Source organism: Plectropomus leopardus, chromosome 2 (genome assembly GCF_026936395.1).
Source record: "Plectropomus leopardus strain MGB_pleo_1.0 chromosome 2, ASM2693639v1, whole genome shotgun sequence".
NCBI classification, from domain to species: Eukaryota; Metazoa; Chordata; class Actinopteri; order Perciformes; family Serranidae; genus Plectropomus; species Plectropomus leopardus.
Genome location: NC_142177.1, coordinates 41555353 through 41580211, shown reverse-complemented (window position 1 = coordinate 41580211; position 24859 = coordinate 41555353). Strand labels below are relative to the sequence as shown.

Below are 24859 nucleotides of genomic sequence, written 5' to 3'. Positions count from 1 at the left end.
TAGTCAAAATGACAAATTCAGAGTCAAAAGCCCAGAATGACACCCAGAAATAATACAAGTCCTGTTTTTCTGCTCTGATGGCTGTGGGATCAAAAATGTCAGTTTGAATGGGTTTCAATGGAGCATTTTTGGACCTGAACAGTCTGAATGTAACTATTTAGTTTCCACAGTGTATTTTAGACTTATTGTAGGAGCTGAGCTGCAAATTCACTGATTACACTCAAATACACAATCTGGACTACATTTAGGACACATGCATCAACACACACACAGTTATCACAACAGGAAGAAGGAAAAGAGACTAAAATGAGACAATGGGGCTCTCGGATGCTCACATCATGTTGATCTTGATTTGTTGTTACTGGTTCAAACTCTGATACAAACGTTTCTGTTCACCTCTGAACAGTCGACCGTCGTAGTCCGAGAGTTTTGCTGCAGTTTGTTTCGTGTTTTCTTTTAAAGGTCTCTCTCCTCTTGTCTTGTTTTTGTGTTTTCTCTGCTGCTCTGTCTCATCGTGTCTCCCTGTCTCACAGTTTTCCCTCCACACCTGTCTCACATTAGTCCCTTTCAGCCCCGCCCACTGCTACCTGCCACACCCACCTTGTCTCCAGGCCCTCTCCCCAAACAGGTGCCGCCCACTCCCACTGTCTCTGCTCACCTTCATGTCTGAATGAAGCTCTGAAGTAAAATAAGTTAAATAAAACATATTTTTATCACTTTTATCTGATCTGTGCTACTTTTTTTTTTTACCAGAATTTTGGTAGCCTGTATTATCCTTTAGACATTAAAATGAAAACAAAATGAAGCGATAAATATGTGGGTAAATTTAAAAAATAAAATAAATAAAGGGAAATAAAGCCCTGAAATTCACTGGTGATGTTCAGGCTGTTAAGTTTTTGCTTTCTGTAAAACTCTATGATAAAATATCACAATAATCGAGATAAATAGAGACGTCAGAGAGGTGTATTTCATCTGAAATACAATGCAGCTGTTAAGATATTAATGTTTAATAATAATAATCCTGCTCAGCGGTAGAACACGATGTGCAGGTACAGAGGAAAAGTCCTTAAACGGTGCTTTTATAATTCATGTTGACTCTGATTTCAGTAAAATACAGTTACCATACAGCCCTTTTACCACATCCTGATTTTTATGTTCATAAACTGCAAAACAATATTCAGAATTAAAATCCCTAAATGAGCGTTAGACATTTACCCATAAAGTTTACAGACCATAAATAAACAACCATCGGTGCTCCTTATCGGTTCCTTTTCAGTACTATAATAGCTTTTGAAGTATATATTATTTTAAAAAAAAGGAATTCAGAGGATCAGACCTGAATATTAAATTTGGTGAGAGTGCAAAAAGGGGGAGCCATACGACGTTACATGGCTGTATTTTTGTATTTATTTTTTTCCCATTTTTAAAAAAAATTAATACACGTCTTGTGGACTATTTTTTTCTTTAGAAGTTTTGGAAATTTTTAAAGAAAAAATTCTGATGATATTTTTTCTCTAAACATTTTTGACAATGGTTTTTCTGAAGAAATAATTTTGGCTTTCTTTGATTTTTTTTTGTTGCAATATTGTTTCTTTAAAAAATGTTTGTGACTTTTTAAAGAAAAGATTTCTTTATTTTTTTTGATGATCCTCTTTTTTTTTTTTTTTTTTTAAAAAAAGCAACATTTAAAAAGGTGATTGTTTTGCTTTTTAACATTTTTGGCGATTACTTTTCTTTCTAAAGTTTTAGTTTCCAACAGTCCTTGAACACATCATGTGTTATTATTTAGTTTTGTGACGCAAAATTCCAAGACTTTTTACAAACTTTTCCAGACCTGGAAATTTCTATGTGAAAATTCCATGATTTTTCCAGGTTTTTACGACACATTTGAACACTGATGGCAATCTAGACTTTCATATTGTTTGTGCTCATTATGACATCAGACGCCTGGTAAACAAAACAAATGAAAAAATTAGGAGTGCGTTTATAACGTTTCAGGCCATGAGGCACAAAATCAACCTTCAGACGCCTTCAGGCAGAAATCAGCACAAACGTCAGCAGGGATTCTCTCCGCCGTGTCGACTTCACTGAGTGTTTCTGTGGCAGTACGAGAAACTCCAGCGGCGGTCGCTGTCGACGAGAAACAACATTTAAAGGCCGTTTACAAACAAATTGAATCTTTATCGGTGTGGATCTCTGTCTGTGATAAACAGTTAACCCTTTAAAATGTGAGAAATCAGTTTGATTTCTTTCAAAAACACTCACAGAAGACAACAAACGATGCCCAAAAATTAGCAAAATTTTTTTAGAAAAGTTCTAAGAAAATAAAATGAAAATAAGCAAAAAAAAGTAACTAACAAAAACAAACAAGAGAATGTCCTAAAAATGTGCTAATATATATATATATATATTTATTAATTTATTTATTTTATAAAATAATTATTTTTTTCATATTTTATTATTTTTAGAATTAAAGTTTCTGGATAATTTTCTAATTGTATCAAAACCAATTTAGCCTCACACATAAAATCACTGAAAACATGCTAATTTCTTGCAATTTCTGGGACAATTCTTGCCAAGTTGCTCATTTCTTCTTTTGCAATGTTTAAAAAATTAAACATTCAAACCAGTTTGCTCAGCCTTAAAAGTGTCAAAAACCTGTGAGAGGCGTCTGAATGCAGCACAAGAAACCTGAAGAAAACAGTCCAGGTTTTTAAAGGGTTAACGTACCGTGTTTGAACGTCGAAGGAGCTTTTCACTCCTAAGAGGAAGTTGTCGCCGGCGGTCGTCCAGCTGAAGGATTCCCCAAAGTAGTTGACGTCTGGTGTTTTTTGGCAGTCGGACATGGTGAAACCAGGAACGCTGCAGCAGTAAAACTTCCATCTGAAAACCAAAAACAAGGCGATCACTCACATCAGCTGCCGGCAAACATGTTTCTCTTGATTTACTTTCAGCTGTGTTCAATAAATGACTCAACCTGATGAAGGTCTGACGACCGAAACATATTTTGCTTAATAATATATGATATTGTGAGTTTTTCCAAACATGGGAAGAATGCAATGAGCAACTAAACTAAGAAAAAACCCAAAGGTTTGCAAGACAAATACAAAATACACACTTAAAACTGTAACATAATTTTAAATATGTGACAATGAAAATCATAATTTGAAATTTTTGAAAATCAGATTTTTGACATTTCTTCCTAGCATTTACAAAAAATAAATAAGATTACTTTTTAGTCTTCTTGCCTTGATCTGCAGAGCGTATATCTCGCCGAGTTGCTCATAGCCTTTTTTAAACATGTTTTCAAAAATATAAAATAAATATCTTACATCCTGTCGGACAGGAAGCTGTAGTAGGCGCTGTAGGCTCCTGCGATCACCAGGTTTTTCCCACATTTGAAGTCCATGCTTCCCCAGAAGTGGTTCACCCAACCCGACCAGACGCACGTTTGGCTCATCTGGTGAGCTTTGCACGAAACCGCCCAAAGACGATCTCTTCTGCTGTAGACACTGTTGTGACAATAAAGCAGCATATTAGAAGATTACTGTTGTACATGATATGAGAATAAAGGTATGGATGAATATGTGCTCACGGTATCAATAAAAATATACAAGCTGAAAATCATTTGTTGGCCCAACAGACCCTAAACTACCGAAGAGCCAGCTTTGCATAACAGGTGTCCGTTTAACCCGAGGAGGAGCATTTCGCCTAAATTTAAAGTATCAAATCTTAATTTTTTGCTCCAAACCTGATGGAAGCAAATGTTGCTGTGTTTCTGAGAATCGCTCCACCGGAGGCATAACGTTAGGAAAAAAAGTGTTCTTAAAAAATATTTGGCTTTTTTTTGGGCGATTTTTAAAGGGAAAAAAAAGGTGATTTGATTTGATGATTTTTCCTTCTTTCTTAGCCCATGGGTTTAGGAGGCATATCATATTGTATTGGGGGGGGGGGGTCATTTTATTTTCCTTTAATAAATAAAAGAAAAAGTTATTTTCTTTAAAATTTTGGGTGATTTTTAAAGAAACATGCCTTCCAAACCTGCAGACCTGAAGGCATGAGATAACATTTTTTTTTTCTTAAAATTTTATTGCTGAGTTTTTTTTCTTTGAAACTTTTTGGTGACTTTTTGGTTTTCTTTAAAAAAAAACACTTTTTGTGCTTTGAAGGAACAAAAAAAAGTTCTGGAATTTTATTTTTCTTTGAAAAAGTTTTCTGATTATTTTTCTCTAAAAACTTTTTTTGCGCTTAAAAACATAAAAAACAAAAAAAAATGGAAAAACTGGAAAACGGTCCCAAATTAGAAATATTGTCATATTCAGAACAAATGTGGAATATTAAAGTGCATGTAAACGTACGTGTTCATAAGACATTATTTGAAAAAATACGCCCCCCTTAACAAACAGATTTAACTCATTGTGCTGCCCACCTTTTGAATCCAGAAACAGCTTGTCCAGAGGGACACTGACGCCTCATCGTGCCGCCCAACAGATTGTCAAACTCGCCATATTTATGGAGGTAATCCTCTGAAAGAAAAACGTTCAGTTTACTGGGTTACAGACAAAAACAGGCTTGGAAAGTTTGATTTAGTCACTGTGTGTTAAACCCAGTTCAGACCAAAGATTCACAACAGAAGAGTTCAAACACGCAACGACTTCCAATCTGCACCATGAAAACCTGACGGCTCACACCGAGACCAGTGACGCCACCACGACACTTCGGTACCAAATCTGAACCAATGATTTTCTTTTTTTAGCTGCTGACAGTCTGGGATATGTCAGTGTGTGAGTGTAGCTGCTGACAGTCTGGGATATGTCAGTGATCAGCAGCTACATTGACTGTGACAGGTCACCTAGTGGAAATAGCATGTATTTCCTCCATATGCCAAATATGGTCAAAATGACCTCATCAGGTGGAAAATAGTCAAAATGACAAATTCAGAGTCAAAAGCCCAGAATGACACCCAGAAATAATACAAGTCCTGTTTTTCTGCTCTGATGGCTGTGGGATCAAAAATGTCAGTTTGACACGAAGAATGAAAAGCATGTAAAATGAGCCAAACAGCCGGCCAGTTCTCTACGCTGCAATTTTTTTCAGCTCTAAAAAAAGTCTTCTTTTCGCAAATTGCGAGTTGCTATGGCGGCACATGTAGATGCAGCAGCCAGTAGCTCCTCAAATGCTACTTTTTTACTATATGTTTTTATTTTTTCATGCCATGGCGCCTTCTGCCGAATCACAATGTTCCTACGATAGAGAAGCACTTATCAACATCGGGAAAAGTTGTGTGGAGTTTGGACTGAATGCCGCAGACCACGAGAGGATCCCCACCAATGGCATACGCTGAGCGGCCAGTCAGACCAGAGGGGAGAAACGAAACCAAAAGATGAAGAGAGGGAGGAGAGCCGACATCAGGGCGAGGCTCACTCAGCAACGAATCAGAGACTGCTCTGCACACATCTTTACAGAGACATGGTTAACCCCTAACATCCTGGATCAAACTGTTGCACTGAATGGGACCTTGTTCAGAGCCGACAGGACACAAGACTCTGATGCAAATTCAAAAAATGCACTGCAGGATTTGAATGATGCCATTTGCAGCAACAAGCAACCGGATGAACTTTTCATAGCAGCCGCTGATTTTAATCAACTCATCCTTCAACTCCAGAGATGTGGCAGGATCAAGGTCAAATTTTTATTTAATTTTTAAAACTTTGTTTAAGAAATGATAAATAAATCTACCTTGCACCTTGAATCTTTGGTCTGAACACGACTCTTTTGTAAATTGTATTTGTGGACTTACTGCAGTCGTAGAGCTTGTTGATCTTCAGAATGTCGTTTTCAGACATGCCGATCCTCTGGCCGATTTCCACCGAGGACATGAGGGGAGTGATGGTGTCTTCTGAATTCTTGGAGAAGGTCTTCGGCCCGTAATGCATGACAGAGGAGTAATCGTACGGGACATCCAGGTTGTTTGTTTCACGCTTGTTGAAGTTCCTCTCATATCCATCCAGGACGTTCTCGAGGTTGATCCTAACGTAGACGTCGCGGTCACTTCGGCTCTGCTCGTGCCAGAAGTTGAGCACGTGAATGAACTCGTGCTGAATGATGCCGTTATGAACGCATCTGTCATCGAGGGATATCTCCTGAGGTCCGTTGATTCGTCCAACGTAGGACCAACACCCGGAGCTTTTCACCACGTTGACGTAGTCGTCCTGGCTTTGACGAGGAACGAGGCGGATGCAGGTGCTCAGGTTGAAGGCCGTGGCTGCTTCGGTTATCGTGGTCCTCTCGGTGCTGTTGAAGGAACTGCTTATGACATACGGCACTTCGACCACATCTGTCAACTTCGGCCATTTGCAGCCGTCGCAGACTCTTGCATTTCTTGAGCGCTGGATAAGAACATCTCCTTCCAAAAAATGGTTTATCTGTGGTTTGTTTACGGTCAGGATTTGGGAATTGACCATCGGGGAATCTAAAAACAGGTTAAAAGAGATTCGGTCAAATAGAGCTGAACTATAGAGACCGTGGCGTTATCCTGGACTGATCGATGACTGATCAGGTTTCTTTCCACAAGCCACAAGACTTTTCCACAGCTTCCTAATGCCCCCCCAACCCGACCCCCTCCTACAGAACAAACAAAACTATGAACCTTGATTTTTATGTACTTGAACTTATTTTTATTAATTTATCTAATGTGCCCTTTATCATCTATGATTAATTTTATGTGCCTTTTATTATTATAATTATTATTATTATTAATTACATAATTATTTAATTATTATTATTTTATTTTTATGATGTGCCCTTTATAATTTATTACTGATTTTATATGCCTTTTATTATTATTATTATTAATTGCTTTTTAATTAGCATCTCTCAGGTATTGTTTTACATATCTGGGAGATGCTGTGCTCTTTTGTTGTTTTACAACAATGACAATAAAGAACTTTTATCTTTTTTTATTTTTTTTTTTACTCAAATTTAAATTTTCACAGTAAGTTCATCTGCCTTCTCCATAAATGTACCTAAAAAAAAAACCCCAACAATATAATAGCTATGAAAAGCACTGATTTATGGTAAAAGAAGTTACCTTTTGATGTTCCTCTGCAGTAACTGAAACTCCAGCGATGATCTCTGTCAATTAAAAAAAAAAAGTATGTAATTAAGATAATAAAACTTTTTGGATCCCCAGAGAGGCAATCTGTAAATGTTAATGTGGCATTATTTGTTCATTTGATCAAACAGAACTTGACAGTAAAGCACAAAATAAATATCATGAAGAGTTTTGATTTAACTGAAGACTGTCTCATTTAATGTATAAAACACTATACATGAAGAAGAAGAAATATAAAAATCAGGTCTCATCAGTGTATTTACCCGTCCTCATTCCTGTGTTGGCTCTTGACGCCCGTTAGCAGGTTTCCTCCAGGCAGCTGCCAGTCGAAATCTTCCCTCCAGTAGTTGACCATCGAGGATTCCCGACATTCAAATGTGATCAAGTTTTTAAAAGAGCAGCAGCGGAAACTCCAACTGAAGTGAGATCAGATCAAATATTCTAAAAATGCCTTCACTCATAAACCACTCAGAGTTTAAGGAAAATACATAAATAAAAAAAACAGAACATTTTTTTGGCTTAATGTCTTTGAGAAACATGGAAAGCAGGCAAAGGGTATCTAGAAACGACCCAACAATTTGTGAGAAAAAACTAAAGTACACTAGAACATTAAAAACAATATATATATTTTTTTCAAGCTACTGACCGTCTGTCCTCGGATCCCTCCCTGAAGAAGCTGTGCAGGCCCGTGAGCACGCTGTCGGTCGCGCAGCTGAAGTCGAGTTCTCCGTCGTGCGAGTTCTGAATACCGGACCAGGAGCAGTTCGAGGAAACGCCAAACTCCCTGGATTCAATCTCCCACTGACGATCTTTCTCATCAGGACTGTAGGAGCTTTGACACAAATCAAAAACATTCAGCGGAAGATCAGAGGAACCGATAAAATATACAGCGTGATACACAGTTAACCCTTTGATATCGGCCTGATTTCTTTTTGTAAAAACATGAGAAGAAGATGATGAGCGAAGAGAAGAAATGACTCAAAAGTAGCAAGAAATTAGTTAAAATGTACAAGAACACAGAAATAACCTGGAAAAGAGCTTAAAAAAACACAATAATTTTGTAACATAATTCATTTAATCAATATATTGTGTAAATATACAGTTTTGATAATTATAAAGATTAAAATCATTTCCTTTGTTTTTGAAAGAAATCATTAATTTGTTGATCAAAACGGAACGATTTCTAACAAAAACATGGGAAGTTGGCAATGAGCATCAAAAGAAAAAAGTGACCCAAAGATTAGTAAAAAGTACAAAAACATTACCTGAAAACTGTTCAGAAATAAAAACAATAAAAAAAAACAATAACACAAAAACACGGCGAACAAGACATTTTTCCTCGGAGTCGTTCGGAGGTCGTAGAGACGGTTACATCGTCATGTGCAGCTTACCTCTTAATGTGAGACACGACGTGTTTATCTGGAGAGACGTAATGCAAAATGCCTCTCAAATGGCTCACGTACGCCTCTGCTCTGTGTCCAGCTGCAGACAACACGGGGTTAAACGGGTTAATAATCATCATCTGTACTTCATTTAGTGACAGTTACAAAGAACAAGTTGCTGCTCTCACCTGTCAGAAGGACGAAGACTGCAGCGAAGGTCCACATGGTGCTTGACTGAAATCTGATCTGATCAAAGTATCGTTAAAGTGGCGAGGAGACTGTCTTCACTGAGCGCAGGCGCTGCAATTTATACCTTTGTGACGAGGAAACCGTGCCAGCGCGTCTTCATCTGTGGGTGTGTCAGCACATACTTTGCATTGTCACTCGTAAACATGAAAAATTCTCGTCTCTTCGTCTCATTGCATGACTACTAATTAACTAATTACATCTAATGTCTTACATAACATTTCCAAAATGTTCCTCATAGTTGTGAGATCATTTACTAGAGCCACTGCAGCAGGCGGGTGTCGATTAAAGATTTGTGCAGAACTTTCTGCAGAACTAACATGCCAGTAACCATGGCGACAGATGTTTAAAACATTAGCAGCTTTATTTCTATTGCAGCCGCCGCACTAGCCGTCATTACTTCCAATCCAAGGCCACGGAGGCGTGTTATGGAGCCGTGAAAAGCACATAGACATGTGACCTAGAAAAGACAAAAAAGGGTTTTCGTTACAGTCTGGACAAATATAAATATTTTTTTTTCAAGTACCAGAAATACGACTTCATGCCAGCATGATACTTTTTCTTGTGTTAAATTTACGTGTTTCCATTAGGTGTATTTTATATTTGCAATTTCAATTTGCAAAATTTGTTTAATGAAAACCCGCCAACTTGGGTCACCAATAACACCACCTGGAGACGTTAGGTTGGGGCAGAACTGAAAAATTGAAAACTTACTACTTTTGTACTTTAAGGTTCTTCAACAGACAACAAACATCTGAAATATCTGAACACTCGTCCTTGACCCTTTGAGATCTGAGCAAACAGCTTTGATTTCTTTAAAAAAAAAATGAGGGGAAGGCAATGACCAACTTAAAAAGACATGGCTCAAAAATTAGCAGGAAATTAGTGGAAAAAATACAAGAAAATTACATTAAAAAATAAGAAAAAAAACTGCAAAAAACAAAAACGAAAAAAACAAAACAAGAAAATGAAAAACTGATGATTTCAAAGAAAAAAAAAAAAAATATATATATATATATATATATATATATATATATATATATATATATATATATATATATATATATATATATATACAGCCTATGCATATATTTTTATCCTGTAACATAATTCTCAATATTTTGTTATTATTATTCTAAATTTTGATTTCTGGATATTTTTTTTATCTCTGTATTTATTGATATATTTATTGATAATTTTCTCATAATCCTCCCCTCTTTGTGAAAACAAACTTTCAGGTCATTTTCTTGTCACCTTTCTGTTACATTTCTTGCCAAACTTGTCTCAAAGGGTTAAAAAAAGCTCTGCCACATGTTTTTTGAAGAATATTTTATCTATTATTAACAAAAATCTCTTTCAAAATGGCGTGTAACCTCTCAGTTATATAAACACGCGATCTCACTGAACGTTTTAATAGTGTTGCAGGAATTATCAGCGAGCCGTGTTTTCGGGAATCCTCTCAGGTGAGGCTGTTAATGACACATTGGGCTGTTAACGACAGGGCGATGTCTAAACTGCATCTGTGAAATGTCATCCTGGGTGTGATCAACATTTATCAGCAGGTGTTTAAATGAGTAATCTGTCCCAACAGTGACGCTCTGCTATCTTATAATTACACTGGCTGCTTGAAATGTTACATTTAACAACAAAAATAAGTAAAAAATAAACAAAACAAAATCAAGTGAATGTACTCGGTGGAAAAAAAGCATAAAAATCCAATAAACCCATAAAATATTTTTAAATAGAAATTGATGATCATTAAAAGTATGACTTTCTGGACATTTTTCCATCGCATTTTATTTTCTGTTTTTTAAAGAATTTTCTAACTTCTCGCAGTTTGCAGGACATTTTTCACCAAGTTGCTCACTGCCCTTTTCCTTGTGTTTTATAAAAAAATAAAATCACTCAATTCACTCAAGCTTCTCAGGTTTAAATACTTGTAAATGGCATTTAACTGAGCACAAGAACTGGATATCGATCCAGGTTTAACCCTTTGAAACCTGCAAATTGGCCAAATTTCTTGCAGATACATGGGAAGAGAAGAAATTACCCCAATATGAACGAGGAATTAATAAAAAATTAAAAGAAAACTACCTGAAATTAGCAAAAAAAGGAAAGTAAAAGAACAAAAACAGGAATGAAATAAAAAACTATAACTATATATATATATATAAATATATATATATATATATATATATATATATGTAGAGAGAGATTTTTTATAACCTAATTATAAATCTAAATACATAATAATGATAAATGTCATTTTCTTGATATTTACAGTACTTATTTGATTTGTCTTAATTGTTTTTTCTAATGTGTCTCTCTTTCCTTTTCAAACTTGTCACCTTCAATTAACATCTTGCAATTTGCAGGATAGTTCATGCCGTGTTGCTGATTGCCTTTTTTTTTCTCCACGGTTTATAAAATTAAATCACTGTAATAAATTTGCTCACGTTTCATGAAAGGCATCTGAACGCAGCATAAAAAAAGGAGCTGACTGTCGCTGCAGCTGCACCGAAACAATCCAATGTGTCAACAAACGCTGGAACTTCCTGCACTTTTATTAGCGGTACTACATCTGAGATCAAACTGGTTTTGCAAGAAAATCGGGCCACAGTCATCTCCTGCGCAGCCGCAGGAACCTCATGCAACATTAAGTTTTTAACCCTTAGGGCCTGTTTTAATATCACACACACGCCTATCGCTCTGTGCACAAAATACACTTTTCAGAATCAAGCTTTAAAAAATATGATACATTAATACTATTTTCTACTTTCATTGAGTTAATGTTTTTTAACCAACAACAGTCCGAATCAGAAATATCAAATTTTAATTTATTTCCAGAAACCTTTAAATGCCGGGTTTTTGTCATGATGCCACTGACCACTGATGCCACTCAAAATTAGAATTAGTTTCAATATACTACGTGCTAAGTAGATGCTTTCATTATCATTATTATCACAGCTTGGGATATGTCAATGATTAGCAGCAACATTCATTTTTATTCAACATATTTTGCACAGTGTCAAACACTCATACCGATCTGCACACAAAATGAACTTTTCAAAATCATGTAATAAAAAATATCATACATTAATATTATTTTCTACTTTCATTGAGTTATTTTTTGTAACTAAAATCAGTCCTAATCATAAATATCAAATACTCATTAATTTTCAGCCTTTAAATTTTAGGTTTTTAGGCTCTATGTTTCCAGATGAAAACACAAAAAAATTTGGTGATTTTCTTTTTTTGGGGGGAACTTTTTTTTCATTAAAAATCACCAAATATGACACCATTTATCACAGCCGGACTGTAAAAACAGAAATTATCTTTTTTTTTTTAAAATTTCCAGCAGTCACTGAACACATCACAACTTTTTCACAAAATGTTCTGGCTATATTCAGTTTTCTAAAACTTTTCCAGGCCTGGAACTTACTTTTTTGAAAATTCCATGATTTTTCCAGTTTTTCATGACTGTATGAATCCTGGAGGAGGCTCACAAATCTGACTCCAGCTTCAGGTGGCAGACGGACACTGATATTTTTATTGTCTTATTTTATTTACCATGTTCAAAATAAAGTTTAAACTAACTAAATAAAAAAATCTAGACTTCGATATTATCAAGTTAATCAATATAAATCCATATTGTTTGTGCTCATTATGACATCAGACGCCTGATACACAAAACAAATGAAAAAATTAGGAGTGCGTTTATAACGTTTCAGGCCATGAGGCACAAAATCAACCTTCAGACGCCTTCAGGCAGAAATCAGCACAAACGTCAGCAGGGATTCTCTCCGCCGTGTCGACTTCACTGAGTGTTTCTGTGGCAGTACGAGAAACTCCAGCGGCGGTCGCTGTCGACGAGAAACAACATTTAAAGGCCGTTTACAAACAAATTGAATCTTTATCGGTGTGGATCTCTGTCTGTGATAAACAGTTAACCCTTTAAAATGTGAGAAATCAGTTTGATTTCTTTCAAAAACACTCACAGAAGACAACAAACGATGCCCAAAAATTAGCAAAATTTTTTTAGAAAGGTTCTAAGAAAATAAAATGAAAATAAGCAAAAAAAAAGTAACTAACAAAAACAAACAAGAGAATGTCCTAAAAATGTGCTAATATATATATATATATTTATTTATTTATATATATATATATATATATATTTATTTATTTATTTATTTTATAAAATAATTATTTTTTTCATATTTTATTATTTTTAGAATTAAAGTTTCTGGATAATTTTCTAATTGTATCAAAACCAATTTAGCCTCACACATAAAATCACTGAAAACATGCTAATTTCTTGCAATTTCTGGGACAATTCTTGCCAAGTTGCTCATTTCTTCTTTTGCAATGTTTAAAAAATTAAAAATTCAAACCAGTTTGCTCAGCCTTAAAAGTGTCAAAAACCTGTGAGAGGCGTCTGAATGCAGCACAAGAAACCTGAAGAAAACAGTCCAGGTTTTTAAAGGGTTAACGTACCGTGTTTGAACGTCGAAGGAGCTTTTCACTCCTAAGAGGAAGTTGTCGCCGGCGGTCGTCCAGCTGAAGGATTCCCCAAAGTAGTTGACGTCTGGTGTTTTTTGGCAGTCGGACATGGTGAAACCAGGAACGCTGCAGCAGTAAAACTTCCATCTACAGAAGAAAAAACAAAATGTTCATTCAAAAAAGATCAAACGTCAGAAAAGATGTTTCGTTTGATTTACTTTAAATTCTGTTCAATCTACGATTCAACCTGAATAAAACTGGTTTTACTAATAATAAGTAAGACTGCCAGTAATGAATTTTTCTTTCATTATGTTAATACAGAAAAAAGTCGAATTGTTTGACTGACCCTGCACCCCGAGCTTCATTATTTTATACATCTCAGATTCATTTATTTATTTTGGAAGGAGGGGTTGAAAATTAACCCTTTGAAACCTGAAGAGGTCGGCTTCAGTTCTGTCAAAGACGTGGAAAGAAGGCAACGAGCAACCTAAGAATAACCCAAAATTTTGCAAGAAATTAGTTTAAAAAACTGTTTAAAGTACTTGAAAATGAGCACAAAATAGTAAAAAAGTAATACTACTATGATTCGATCCCAGAGGCTTTTTGAAAAGGGAACCAGGGCGACGCTAACTTGCATGTCAGCCTACAGAAAATCGTGATGCCTGAGGATCGAAACGAAGGCAAAAACAAAAGTCTTACATCCTGTCGGACAGGAAGCTGTAGTACGCGCTGTAGGCTCCTGCGATCACCAGGTTTTTCCCACATCTGAAGTCCATGTTTCCCCAGAACCAGTTCACCCAACCCGACCAGACGCATCTTTGTCTCATCTGGTGAGCTTTGCATGAAACCGACCAAAGACGATCTCTCCTGTTCCCGTTGTAGACACTATTGAGACAATAAAACAGCATAGTTTTTAAAAAAGTACTATTGTACATTTAACGAGACAAAAATACATTTTCTTTAATTTTTTTTTTTAGAATTTTCAATTTTTGCCATTTTTTTCTATAAAAAAATATTGGTGATTTTCAAAGAAACAAATTGTGATTTTTTTGTCTTTGGGTCGTTGGGTTTGGAAGACATGTTTGTTTTTGTTGTGTGTTTCTTTTCATTTTGGACTTTTTCTGCTTTTAAAATTTTTGACGATTTGGAAGAAGACAATTTTCTTCAAAATTTCTGGTGATTTTAAAAAAAAAAACGCACTGGTTTCTTTAAAAAAATCCCAAAATGACACAGTTTATCACAGCAAAAAACTGTAAAATCAGAATTATCGCTGGATTTTCAAATTTCCACAATCCTTGAATACATCGCGTATTATTATCCAGGTTTTTTAATAAACAAATGCGATGTAATGTTTGGTGAAAGAAACCGATGTGCTGTGTACAAGTCCAAAAAATGCTTAAAAAAACCTGAATAATATCAGCATATCCTGCATCAGAGAACACAACTTTGAGAAAAAAGCCTAATTCAGAGAATCAAAACTGAATATTTTGTTTACTTATCAAATTAGAAATATCGTCATACTCAGAACAACGGTGGAATATTAAAGTGCATGTAAACGTACACGTGTTCACAGGACAAAATATGACAAAATTAGAGTTCCTTAACAAACAGATTTAACTCATTGTGCTGCCCACCTTTTGAATCCAGAAACAGCTTGTCCAGAGGGACACTGACGCCTCATCGTGCCGCCCAACAGATTGTCAAACTCGCCATATTTATGGAGGTAATCCTCTGAAAGAAAAACGTTCAGTTTACTGGGTTACAGACAAAAACAGGCTGGGAAAGTTTGATTTAGTCACTGTGTGTTAAACCCAGTTCAGACCAAAGATTCACAACAGAAGAGTTCAAACACGCAACGACTTCCAATCTGCACCATGAAAACCTGACGGCTCACACCGAGACCAGTGACGCCACCACGACACTTCGGTACCGAGTCTTGTTTTATTTTTTTAATATTGTAGGATTCAATATTTGTTTTGGTAATCATCTTTTAGGTGAGATTGTCTCATAAGCTTTGGGGGTTATCTGTATGTCACCTACACGACCTGCTACTATTTTGTCGTTGTCCTGCTTCTCGTCCTGAATGCAGACGTTTCGACCGGCTGAGTCGTAGGTCCTGAGTCAAGCTGAGACTGGTCAGTTCACACCTCTGCAACTTTTTCCAGCTCTAAAAGTCTTCTCATCCTGAATCTTTGGTCTGAACTGGTCTTTAAGACTCATGAAATAAACACGACTCTTTTGTAAAGTGTATTTGTGGACTTACTGCAGTCGTAGAGCTTGTTGATCTTCAGAATGTCGTTTTCAGACATGCCGATCCTCTGGCCGATTTCCACCGAGGACATGAGGGGAGTGATGGTGTCTTCTGAATTCTTGGAGAAGGCCTTCGGCCCGTAATGCATGACAGAGGAGTAATCGTACGGGACTTCCAGGTTGTTTGTTTCATGCATGTTGAAGTTGTGCTGACGTCCGCCGATGACGTTCTCGAGGTTGATCCTAACGTAGACGTCGCGGTCACTTCGGCTCTGCTCGTGCCAGAAGTTTAGTGCGTGAATAAACTCGTGCTGAATGATGCCGTTATGAACGCATCCGTCACCGAGGGATATCTCCTGAGGTCCGTTGATTCGTCCAACGTAGGACCAACACCCGGAGCGTTTCACCACACTGACGTAGTCGTCCTGGCTTTGACGAGGAACGAGGCGGATGCAGGTGCTCAGGTTGAAGGCCGTGGCTGCTTCGGTTATCGTGGTCCTCTCGGCGCTGTTGAAGGAACTGCTTATGACATACGGCACTTCGACCACATCTGTCAACTTCGGCCATTTGCAGCCGTCGCAGACTCTTGCATTTCTTGAGCGCTGGATAAGAACATCTCCTTCCAAAAAATGGTTTATCTGTGGTTTGTTTACGGTCAGGATTTGGGAATTGACCATCAGGGAATCTAAAAAAAAGATTAGAAAAAAAAAAATAGAATTGAAACTAAAAGAAGCGTTGATGTTATCCCGGACTTCGAACAAAATTTCCACAATAACATCATACCAGTACGTTCGTCTATCTTCTACATAAATGTATCTGAAAAACTATGTAATGGAGATCAAAAGTACTGATTTGCAGTCAGAGTAGTTACCATTTACTGTTCCTCTGCAGTAAGTGAAACTCCAGCGATGATCTCTGTCAATAAAAAAAAGTATGTTTTTCAGATAATAAAACTCTTTTTTTGATTCCCAGAGAGGCAATCTGTAAATACTTATGTGGCTTTATTTAATTATTGATCCTACAACAGAATTCGACAGTGATGCACAAAATAAATATGATTAAGATCTTTGGTTAACCTGCACTGTTTCATTTAACCCTTTCACACCTAAGCAAAAATTTGATTGATGTCTTTCAAAACCGAAGGTAAAAGGCAATGAGAGACTTATATATACCCAAAAGTTGGCAAAAACATTGTAAAAGTACAAAAAATTACCTGAAAAAAGAAGGAAAAAAAACATTCAAAAGATATATCAATAAATACATGACATAAATACATAAAAATAATTATGTCTATAAAACTTTATCTCTGTCTATCTATCTGTCTATCTATCTATCTATCTGTCTATCTGTCGATCTATCTATCTGTCGATCTATCTACTTTTTTTTTTCTTTTTGAAACACGAGCAATTTGGCTGATTTCTTTCAAAACTTCTGAAGAAATGACAAGAAATTGGTAAAAAGTACAAGAAAATTACCTAAACAAAAAAACTCCAAAGGAATGACCTGGAAATAGTGCTTAAAAGTTACAATATAACTGTAACATATTTAAATAAGTCATTATTGTAATCATAAATAAACATTTTCTCTAGATATTTTTATTTGTGTATTTTTCCCTAGAAGTTTTCCCTCCCTAGTAAAAACAAATATTTTCTAAATCTACTAATTTTTTGAAATCTGTGGCACATTTCTTACCAAGTTGCTTATTTGTCCCCCCAAGTTTTTAAAAGAAATTGAACAAATTTTATCTGGGATCAAAGTTATTAACGGACTTCTGAAAGCAGCACAACAAACATGAAGAAGAAGAAATATAAAAATCAGGTCTCATCAGTGTATTTACCCGTCCTCATTCCTGTGTTGGCTCTTGACGCCCGTTAGCAGGTTTCCTCCAGGCAGCTGCCAGTCGAAATCTTCCCTCCAGTAGTTGACCATCGAGGATTCCCGACATTCAAATGTGATCAAGTTTTTAAAAGAGCAGCAGCGGAAACTCCAACTGAAGTGAGATCAGATCAAATATTCTAAAAATGCCTTCACTCATAAACCACTCAGAGTTTAAGGAAAATACATAAATAAAAAAAACAGAACATTTTTTTGGCTTAATGTCTTTGAGAAACATGGAAAGCAGGCAAAGGGTATCTAGAAACGACCCAACAATTTGTGAGAAAAAACTAAAGTACACTAGAACATTAAAAACAATATATATATTTTTTTCAAGCTACTGACCGTCTGTCCTCGGATCCCTCCCTGAAGAAGCTGTGCAGGCCCGTGAGCACGCTGTCGGTCGCGCAGCTGAAGTCGAGTTCTCCGTCGTGCGAGTTCTGAATACCGGACCAGGAGCAGTTCGAGGAAACGCCAAACTCCCTGGATTCAATCTCCCACTGACGATCTTTCTCATCAGGACTGTAGGAGCTTTGACACAAATCAAAAACATTCAGCGGAAGATCAGAGGAACCGATAAAATATACAGCGTGATACACAGTTAACCCTTTGATATCGGCCTGATTTCTTTTTGTAAAAACATGAGAAGAAGATGATGAGCGAAGAGAAGAAATGACTCAAAACTAGCAAGAAATTAGTTAAAATGTACAAGAACACAGAAATAACCTGGAAAAGAGTTAAAAAAACACAATAATTTTGTAACATAATTCATTTAATCAATATATTGTGTAAATATACAGTTTTGATAATTATAAAGATTAAAATCATTTCCTTTGTTTTTGAAAGAAATCATTAATTTGTTGATCAAAACGGAACGATTTCTAACAAAAACATGGGAAGTTGGCAATGAGCATCAAAAGAAAAAAGTGACCCAAAGATTAGTAAAAAGTACAAAAACATTACCTGAAAACTGTTAAGAAATAAAAACAATAAAAAAAAACAATAACACAAAAACACGGCGAACAAGACATTTTTCCTCGGAGTCGTTCGGAGGTCGTAGAGACGGTTACATCGTCATGTGCAGCTTACCTCTTAATGTGAGACACGACGTGTTTATCTGGAGAGACGTAATGCAAAATGCCTCTCAAATGGCTCACGTACGCCTCTGCTCTGTGTCCAGCTGCAGACAACACGGGGTTAAACGGGTTAATAATCATCATCTGTACTTCATTTAGTGACAGTTACAAAGAACAAGTTGCTGCTCTCACCTGTCAGAAGGACGAAGACTGCAGCGAAGGTCCACATGGTGCTTGACTGAAATCTGATCTGATCAAAGTATCGTTAAAGTGGCGAGGAGACTGTCTTCACTGAGCGCAGGCGCTGCAATTTATACCTTTTTTGTTTAAGGAAACAGTGACATGTGCTGCTCTGGGTGTGTTAGCACATGTTGACATGAACACACATACTCATACTTGCATCTAATGTCTTACATAATATTTCCAAAATGTTCCTCATAGTTCTCGGATTATTTATCAGAACCGCTGAGTCATATCGAGTTCACATGTACACGGGAATTATCGAGAACTGGGTTTGTCCTCCCGTCAACACTCTCAAAAAAATCTCAAAACCAAATGAAAATGAATGAAAAAAACCTTGATTTTTTTTCTTGATTTTGTTTTTTTATTACTATTATTTCTATTATTCTATTTAGTGATTTATTGTTTTATATTGATTGGATGATTCATGTGATTTATTGACCACAGGTTATCTTGTTTAAATGAAAAGAGTTCAAGAAAATATTAACGAAAAAAAAAAAGAAAATGCAAAAACACAACTGAAGTGCAGCAAAGATCGTGCCAAACAAAACAGGCGATTATATCACCACACACACCTCTTCAAGGATGCTGCAGTGTTGCAATCACAAGAGTTGACATGAAGCCAATTTCCTCGATGATCTGCATGAAAGCATGGGTAAACTGTTCAGCACCATGTGCAACGTGAGCAGAAACTGCAAAACACACCCAGAAACTGTCGAAAACATGACAAAACACCAGCGAGACAAATCCCCATGACGGCGTCTGTCTGCAGCAGATCTATTGTAAGTGCTGGAAGAATCAAGGTGAGTGAGTTTAAAGAAGCTGCTTAGTGTTAATATCCGTGTGGTACAAATAATGTGTGATATAATGACTCATAAAAAAAAACCAAACATGCCTCACATCATTTATTCATGCTGGACGAGCTCTCAGCGAGCCGTGTTTTGGGCAGGTGAGGTCGTCAATGACACATTAACGACAGTAAATCACTGGTTTCATCGAAATATGATATTATATCGATACTTTGGACAACGATACAATATTTGCCGATTTCACAAAGTCTGCCACGATATGATTTCAGTTCGATTCAATTTAAGGGCCAGCGATCGATACGAGACGATATTATTGTTTATTGTTTATTAGAAGTATCCCCATTAGCTTCCTGGAGTCGAAGACAACGCGATCACGTCACATCACAGCGATAAAGATTTGCTCGATGTCGTGCTGAACACAGTCGTCAGAGTCAGTACCGGCACGCCGCCTGCATCACGTCCAGTTTTAAACGCTCCTCTCCACAGTTAACAGTCAGAAATTACAGTCGGCAGAGTGAGAAGTCATCAGAACAATCGGGGTTAATGCAGGTCATTCAGTGAGGATTTTAAGGAGGTGAGGATGCAAACATTTTAGATTTACAACCAAAACTTTTCATTCCACAACCAAAGCTCTTTTCAATCAAGACAGCTTTAGTTTTTTAAAAAAGAGCACGATAATTGCAAATATATCTTGCGATAAAGAAACTGACTGCAGTGTGGAAGGTTTTCTGCGAACTTTTGCTCTCAAATCCATTTTGTTTGGTTGCATAATAAAAAAAACAAAAAAAATAACCTTCAGCATAACAGAAAACAAAAGCAAACTAAACTTTTCAAACCGCAAACACAGGTTTTTGATTTGAAAACAAAACTTTTTTTTAATTTGCAAACAAAGAGATGATCGCACATTTAAATGCAATTGCAGTTTTTAAAAATGATTGCAGCGAAGAAAGTTTTGCTGTCAAACGTGTTCTGTTTGACTGCATAACGAACAAACAAATACCTCCATATTCAGACAGAAGGAGCGGCTGAATTCCACTCAGTTCAATGTGACAGGTGAGGCTCAGATCAGCTACTGGTGTGACAAAGACAACACGCCTGTGTGTGTGTGTGTGTGTGTGTGTGTGTGTGTGTGTGTGTGTGTGTGTGTGTGTGTGTGTGTGTGTGTGTGTGTGTGTGTGTGTGTGTGTGTGTGTGTGTGTGTGCGCGTGCGCGTGCGTGCAGAAAAGGAACGCAGTACTCCTGTATACAGGAAAAACACCTGTTTGCTTACAGGCCTGTGCATGTTTGTGCACGCTCTCCCGGCTGCTGCGGCTCACACACTTTGTCACCGTGCACGTTTCTTTGTGCGAGCGGAGGCAGAATGGGTGAGAAGGAGGATTTGGGGGTTTTGGGAAACCTAATACAATGAAAAGCCACTTTGGCTTTTGTTTGCGCTGCATGACGGAGGACAAAGCTCGCCACAAGTGGGGCTTAACATTCCAGCTGGCTGCAGGAGAGGAGGGCAGCTGGCTCGGCCGAGAGGCGCACCAGACCGGGGAGATTGGGTTTCTGAGGCCACTGGGAGGCATGGGAACTGGACTGGGGAGAGGAGTGGGGTGCACTGGTGGTGGGGGGGTAGGTTGATGAATTGTTGGGGGAGAGGAAAGAGGATAGCCAGTTTTTGAACCCAGGGTTCATACTCATTTTTAACAATAAATCAGGACTTTTCCAGGACTGTGAGGCACATCTGAAAGACTTTACATTCTCTGAAACCCAAATATATCATATTTTACAAAGTAATGAACACTGAACAGGACTAGAATTAAATAAAAGTTAGGGACCGTTGATGAGAGCAGAAGGGGTGGTGCAAAAAGGGGGAGGGAATTAGGGGGAGGGGCATACGATAATAAATTACATGTTTTATTTGATTTCTTTAAAAGATTTTGGTGATTTTAAAGCAAACATTTGTCATATTTCATTTATTCATTTTTGGTGATTTTTGAAGAAAACATTTTGGTGATTTGTTTTGTCAATGTTTTGTCATTTTTTTGTTTTAAAGCACTTTTTTTGCTTTAAAACATCTTTAAAGAAAACATTTCGTCACTGTTTTTTTTATTTTTGTCATTTTTTGAAGAAAACATTTTAGTGATTTTAGTTGGGAAAAAACATTTTGTTTTTATTTTTCCTTTAAAGTTTTAGGAAAACCTTTTGACGTGTTCTGTGTGTTACCTGAAAGAGGGCGCAGAGTCTGTCCGCTTTTTCTAGATCCTTCAGTTTGCCGTTTTTGTTCAGTCTGACCACGAACTTCTCACTGAAAAAACAAGAACAACGACAGATTTAAATTTAAGGGTTTTATGTCAGTAAGTGAGATTCTGATTCTTGAATTGACTTTTGACCTTTAAGAAAAATGTAGAGCAGAGCAGGAGGAGGATTACTGGGCGGGTTTCCAGTAACCCTCAGATTACACAAATTGAAACTGCAAATATAAATTACGCCGAATGGAAATATGTCAATTAAAAAAAAAAATGCCATTAATAATTAATCATAATAACTAATAATAATAATAATAAAAGCAATGATGATGATGATAATGATGATGACGGTGATGTGGATGATGGTGATTATTATTATTATTATTATTATTATTATTACATAGACACAGATCGGTTTCGAGCACACCTCCTGTCAGGCTCCTTCTACACTGGCAGCTCCAACCTAATTGGCCAATTTCCCACACACACACACACACACACACACACACACACACACACACACACACACACACACACACACACACACACACACACACACACACACTATGGCCAGGACAGACTGCAGGTGTCGTTTCAGCTGAGCGACGACCATCATTTCGGTGAGAGCAAAGACAGAGAGAGAGAAATGAAATGAGAAACAAAGAAAGAGAGAGACAAAGCTTCCAGCCTCCCTCTGACTCACTGAGGTCCTGGACGGAGAGGAAGAAAACAAATTAGGGGAGAGAAAAGCTGGGAATAAAGAGGCACCCCATGTTGATTAGCTGGGAGCAGCATGAATACCAATGAATGAAGCGTGGATTAGTATTGCGCACGTAAATCTTTCAGAAAACCCTCTGGAACCTTCTCTCCTCTTATCTGAGCTGCAGGAGGATTACTCGACACGCCGGCGCTCTGTCCTCCGTCCTCTCTGCCCGGGCCTCCGTCCACAGCAGCAAACCCACACCGTCAGAGCACCACCACGGGAACAAACACGCTGCGTGTTGATTAACTTTGTCCAACGTGGCGTTTTTCGACGTGTCCTTGCGGCGGTTTTGTGCTGCAGAGCTGTGAGGAGCGCTCAGCGGGAGTGGAACCAGGAGGGGAAACCTCGTATTGATCAGCTCGGCCCGACATGAATACAAATGGAAGATTAATGACTTAGCTTAAGGCGTGTGAATCTCTCTGGAACGTTCTCTCATTATTAGTCAACATGCCGACACGCTGCCGGATCAGGTGCACCAAGACCTGAACGCATCGTCCTGCTTTAAAAACACGACCGCAGATGCTGCCGGACGGGTTTTTGTGGTGTGAGAAGGATATTTGTTTTTGTCTGAGAGAGATTTGACAGAAGAACATTTTCATGAGTTGATGAGTTTTTTTCGTGTGCACGTAAAACGCATGTTAGTCATTTTTTTCTGAACCTGTAGCCACTCAATGCAGGCTTTCACACCAACAACACAAGAAATTGCAGCTTTTATTTTTTCGGATCTAGGTCGATTTCTCAAAAGTTTTGCTTCCGACAACACATTAAACCGGTCAAAATGCTCGTTATTGCCACGTCATACAGTACTAAAGACATTCAATACGGTGGACCGACTGATCGTATTTGTTTCACAAAGCCGCTGCTCCGGCTCGATCGGCTCTCTGAAATTGCTCCTCAGTCTTGGAGCGAGCTGCAGCAGTATTTCAAACTGTCCGACAGACGTCCTAAAGCTGGCCCTGAAGACGCTGTGGTTTAGTTTCAGGTTTGCTCATGAGTCAGATTTCACAAAATTCAAGTAAAGTCCCCAGTTTCAGCACAAAGAGTACCACCGTTAGCATCACATCAACATCAACACCTCCAGAGGGGTATCCCATCAACGCCGCTCAGAAAATCTGCACTTAATGGAAAAATCCCTGTTTGAATGAACGTCAACTACCACTTAAGGCTCCAACTGACTAACTAACACAGTTCAGCCTCATCTGATAAGGTTAACTCGAGTCAGGCTGGAATAAGCTCCAACATAGCGTGAGCACGGAGTAATAAAGCAGCCCCGAACAGCCGACTGTCAAAAAGAGGAAATTATGTCGAAAAAGCAAAGTTAAACCAGAGCTGTGCTCTTCTCAGCAGCAGAACAAACCTGCTGATGGAGCTTCATGAAGAAGACGAAACGTTCATACTTCTCGGGGTTAGGAGTTATACAAACCTAATTATTTTTAATCTGTTTTTGATGATAAATGAACAGTCAGATGGGGTTCAGACTCTGGCTGTATTATCAGCAGCTAGATTTGTTTAAAATGATTGTGTGTGATTACTGAGGAGAACTGACATAGATACAAGCATTTACAGAAAAAAATAAAAATAAAAATAACCTACAAACAATCTCAACTATTATTAAAACATACATGTCAGACAGAGCGTGTGAGCGGAACAAAGTGCGAGCGGGAGGATTTTGGCTGGAGCGCCTTTTATAAAAAGCTGCAGCATCACCTCATCTCTCGCTCCATCCCGCTCTGATTTGGCTCCGGCATCGCTCACAGCGAGCGTCTGAAGCATGTCTGACCCAGAAAGTATTTTTATAAAAGGAAGCTGAGAAGTCATACATACAGGTGTACTATTCCTGTGAAAGTAACAGATTACATTGGTATGGTACAAGAGGAAGAATGTGGCGACATTGTTTCAGTCAGCAAAGATTCACTCTGAATTTGCATTTACCAAAAGTACCAAAATGTACTGAAAATTTTGAACATGCGATGGCGTGATTCAGGTTTTGACTGACAGCAACATGATGGGAAACAGGGCGTCACTACAACAAAGCTTACAGTCTAAAATCTTTAAAACGAGGGCGAATAAAATGGGGATTTACCAAAATAGGCTGGCCTGTATCAAATAATCTACTGGGTTTTTAAGTGCCACTGAGAGCGGCTGTTTTTATACCAAGAAATAGCAGCGTCTGTGCCGGGTAAAAGCCACAAAAAGCTGTTGTTTAACAGAAACATAGCTGTTTTTCTGGCCATGATAATGCCCTGAAAAGCACCTGATTTTAACCCCGACATTGCTGCATTTCCTGATGGAATAGTACCACAAAAAGTGGTTGCTATTAAAACATCGCAGCGTTCCTGCCAGGACAGCGCAATGAAAAGTCAAAACACAAAC

At 37.6% G+C, this 24859-nt stretch overlaps 2 protein-coding genes and 1 long non-coding RNA gene across 3 annotated transcripts in view; all 3 read right to left on the bottom strand.

Annotated features, from left to right (window-relative positions):
- Nucleotides 1-225: 225 nt before the first annotated feature.
- Nucleotides 226-9670, bottom strand: LOC121964755 (embryonic protein UVS.2-like). The gene is made up of 10 exons (XM_088071045.1): nucleotides 8685-9670; nucleotides 8506-8596; nucleotides 7761-7946; nucleotides 7378-7530; nucleotides 7091-7134; nucleotides 5801-6472; nucleotides 4430-4526; nucleotides 3333-3512; nucleotides 2731-2883; nucleotides 226-2130 (listed from the first exon to the last, which is right to left on the bottom strand). The coding sequence occupies exons 1-10, from the start codon at nucleotides 8719-8721 to the stop codon at nucleotides 2085-2087; spliced, it is 1659 nt and encodes a 552-aa protein (XP_087927171.1). The 5' UTR covers nucleotides 8722-9670; the 3' UTR covers nucleotides 226-2084.
- A 1888-nt stretch (nucleotides 9671-11558) lies between these two features.
- LOC121939526 (embryonic protein UVS.2-like) lies at nucleotides 11559-18939 on the bottom strand. Its single transcript, XM_088071039.1, has 10 exons — nucleotides 18636-18939; nucleotides 18457-18547; nucleotides 17713-17898; nucleotides 17330-17482; nucleotides 16364-16407; nucleotides 15506-16177; nucleotides 14877-14973; nucleotides 13942-14127; nucleotides 13237-13389; nucleotides 11559-12605 (listed from the first exon to the last, which is right to left on the bottom strand). The coding sequence occupies exons 1-10, from the start codon at nucleotides 18670-18672 to the stop codon at nucleotides 12560-12562; spliced, it is 1665 nt and encodes a 554-aa protein (XP_087927165.1). The 5' UTR covers nucleotides 18673-18939; the 3' UTR covers nucleotides 11559-12559.
- A 2778-nt stretch (nucleotides 18940-21717) lies between these two features.
- Nucleotides 21718-24859, bottom strand: part of LOC148190303 (uncharacterized) — a 112485-nt gene continuing 109343 nt past the window's right edge. The window contains exon 4 of the long non-coding RNA XR_015775381.1: nucleotides 21718-21782. This is a non-coding gene — a long non-coding RNA (uncharacterized LOC148190303). The remainder of the gene's footprint in view (nucleotides 21783-24859) is intronic.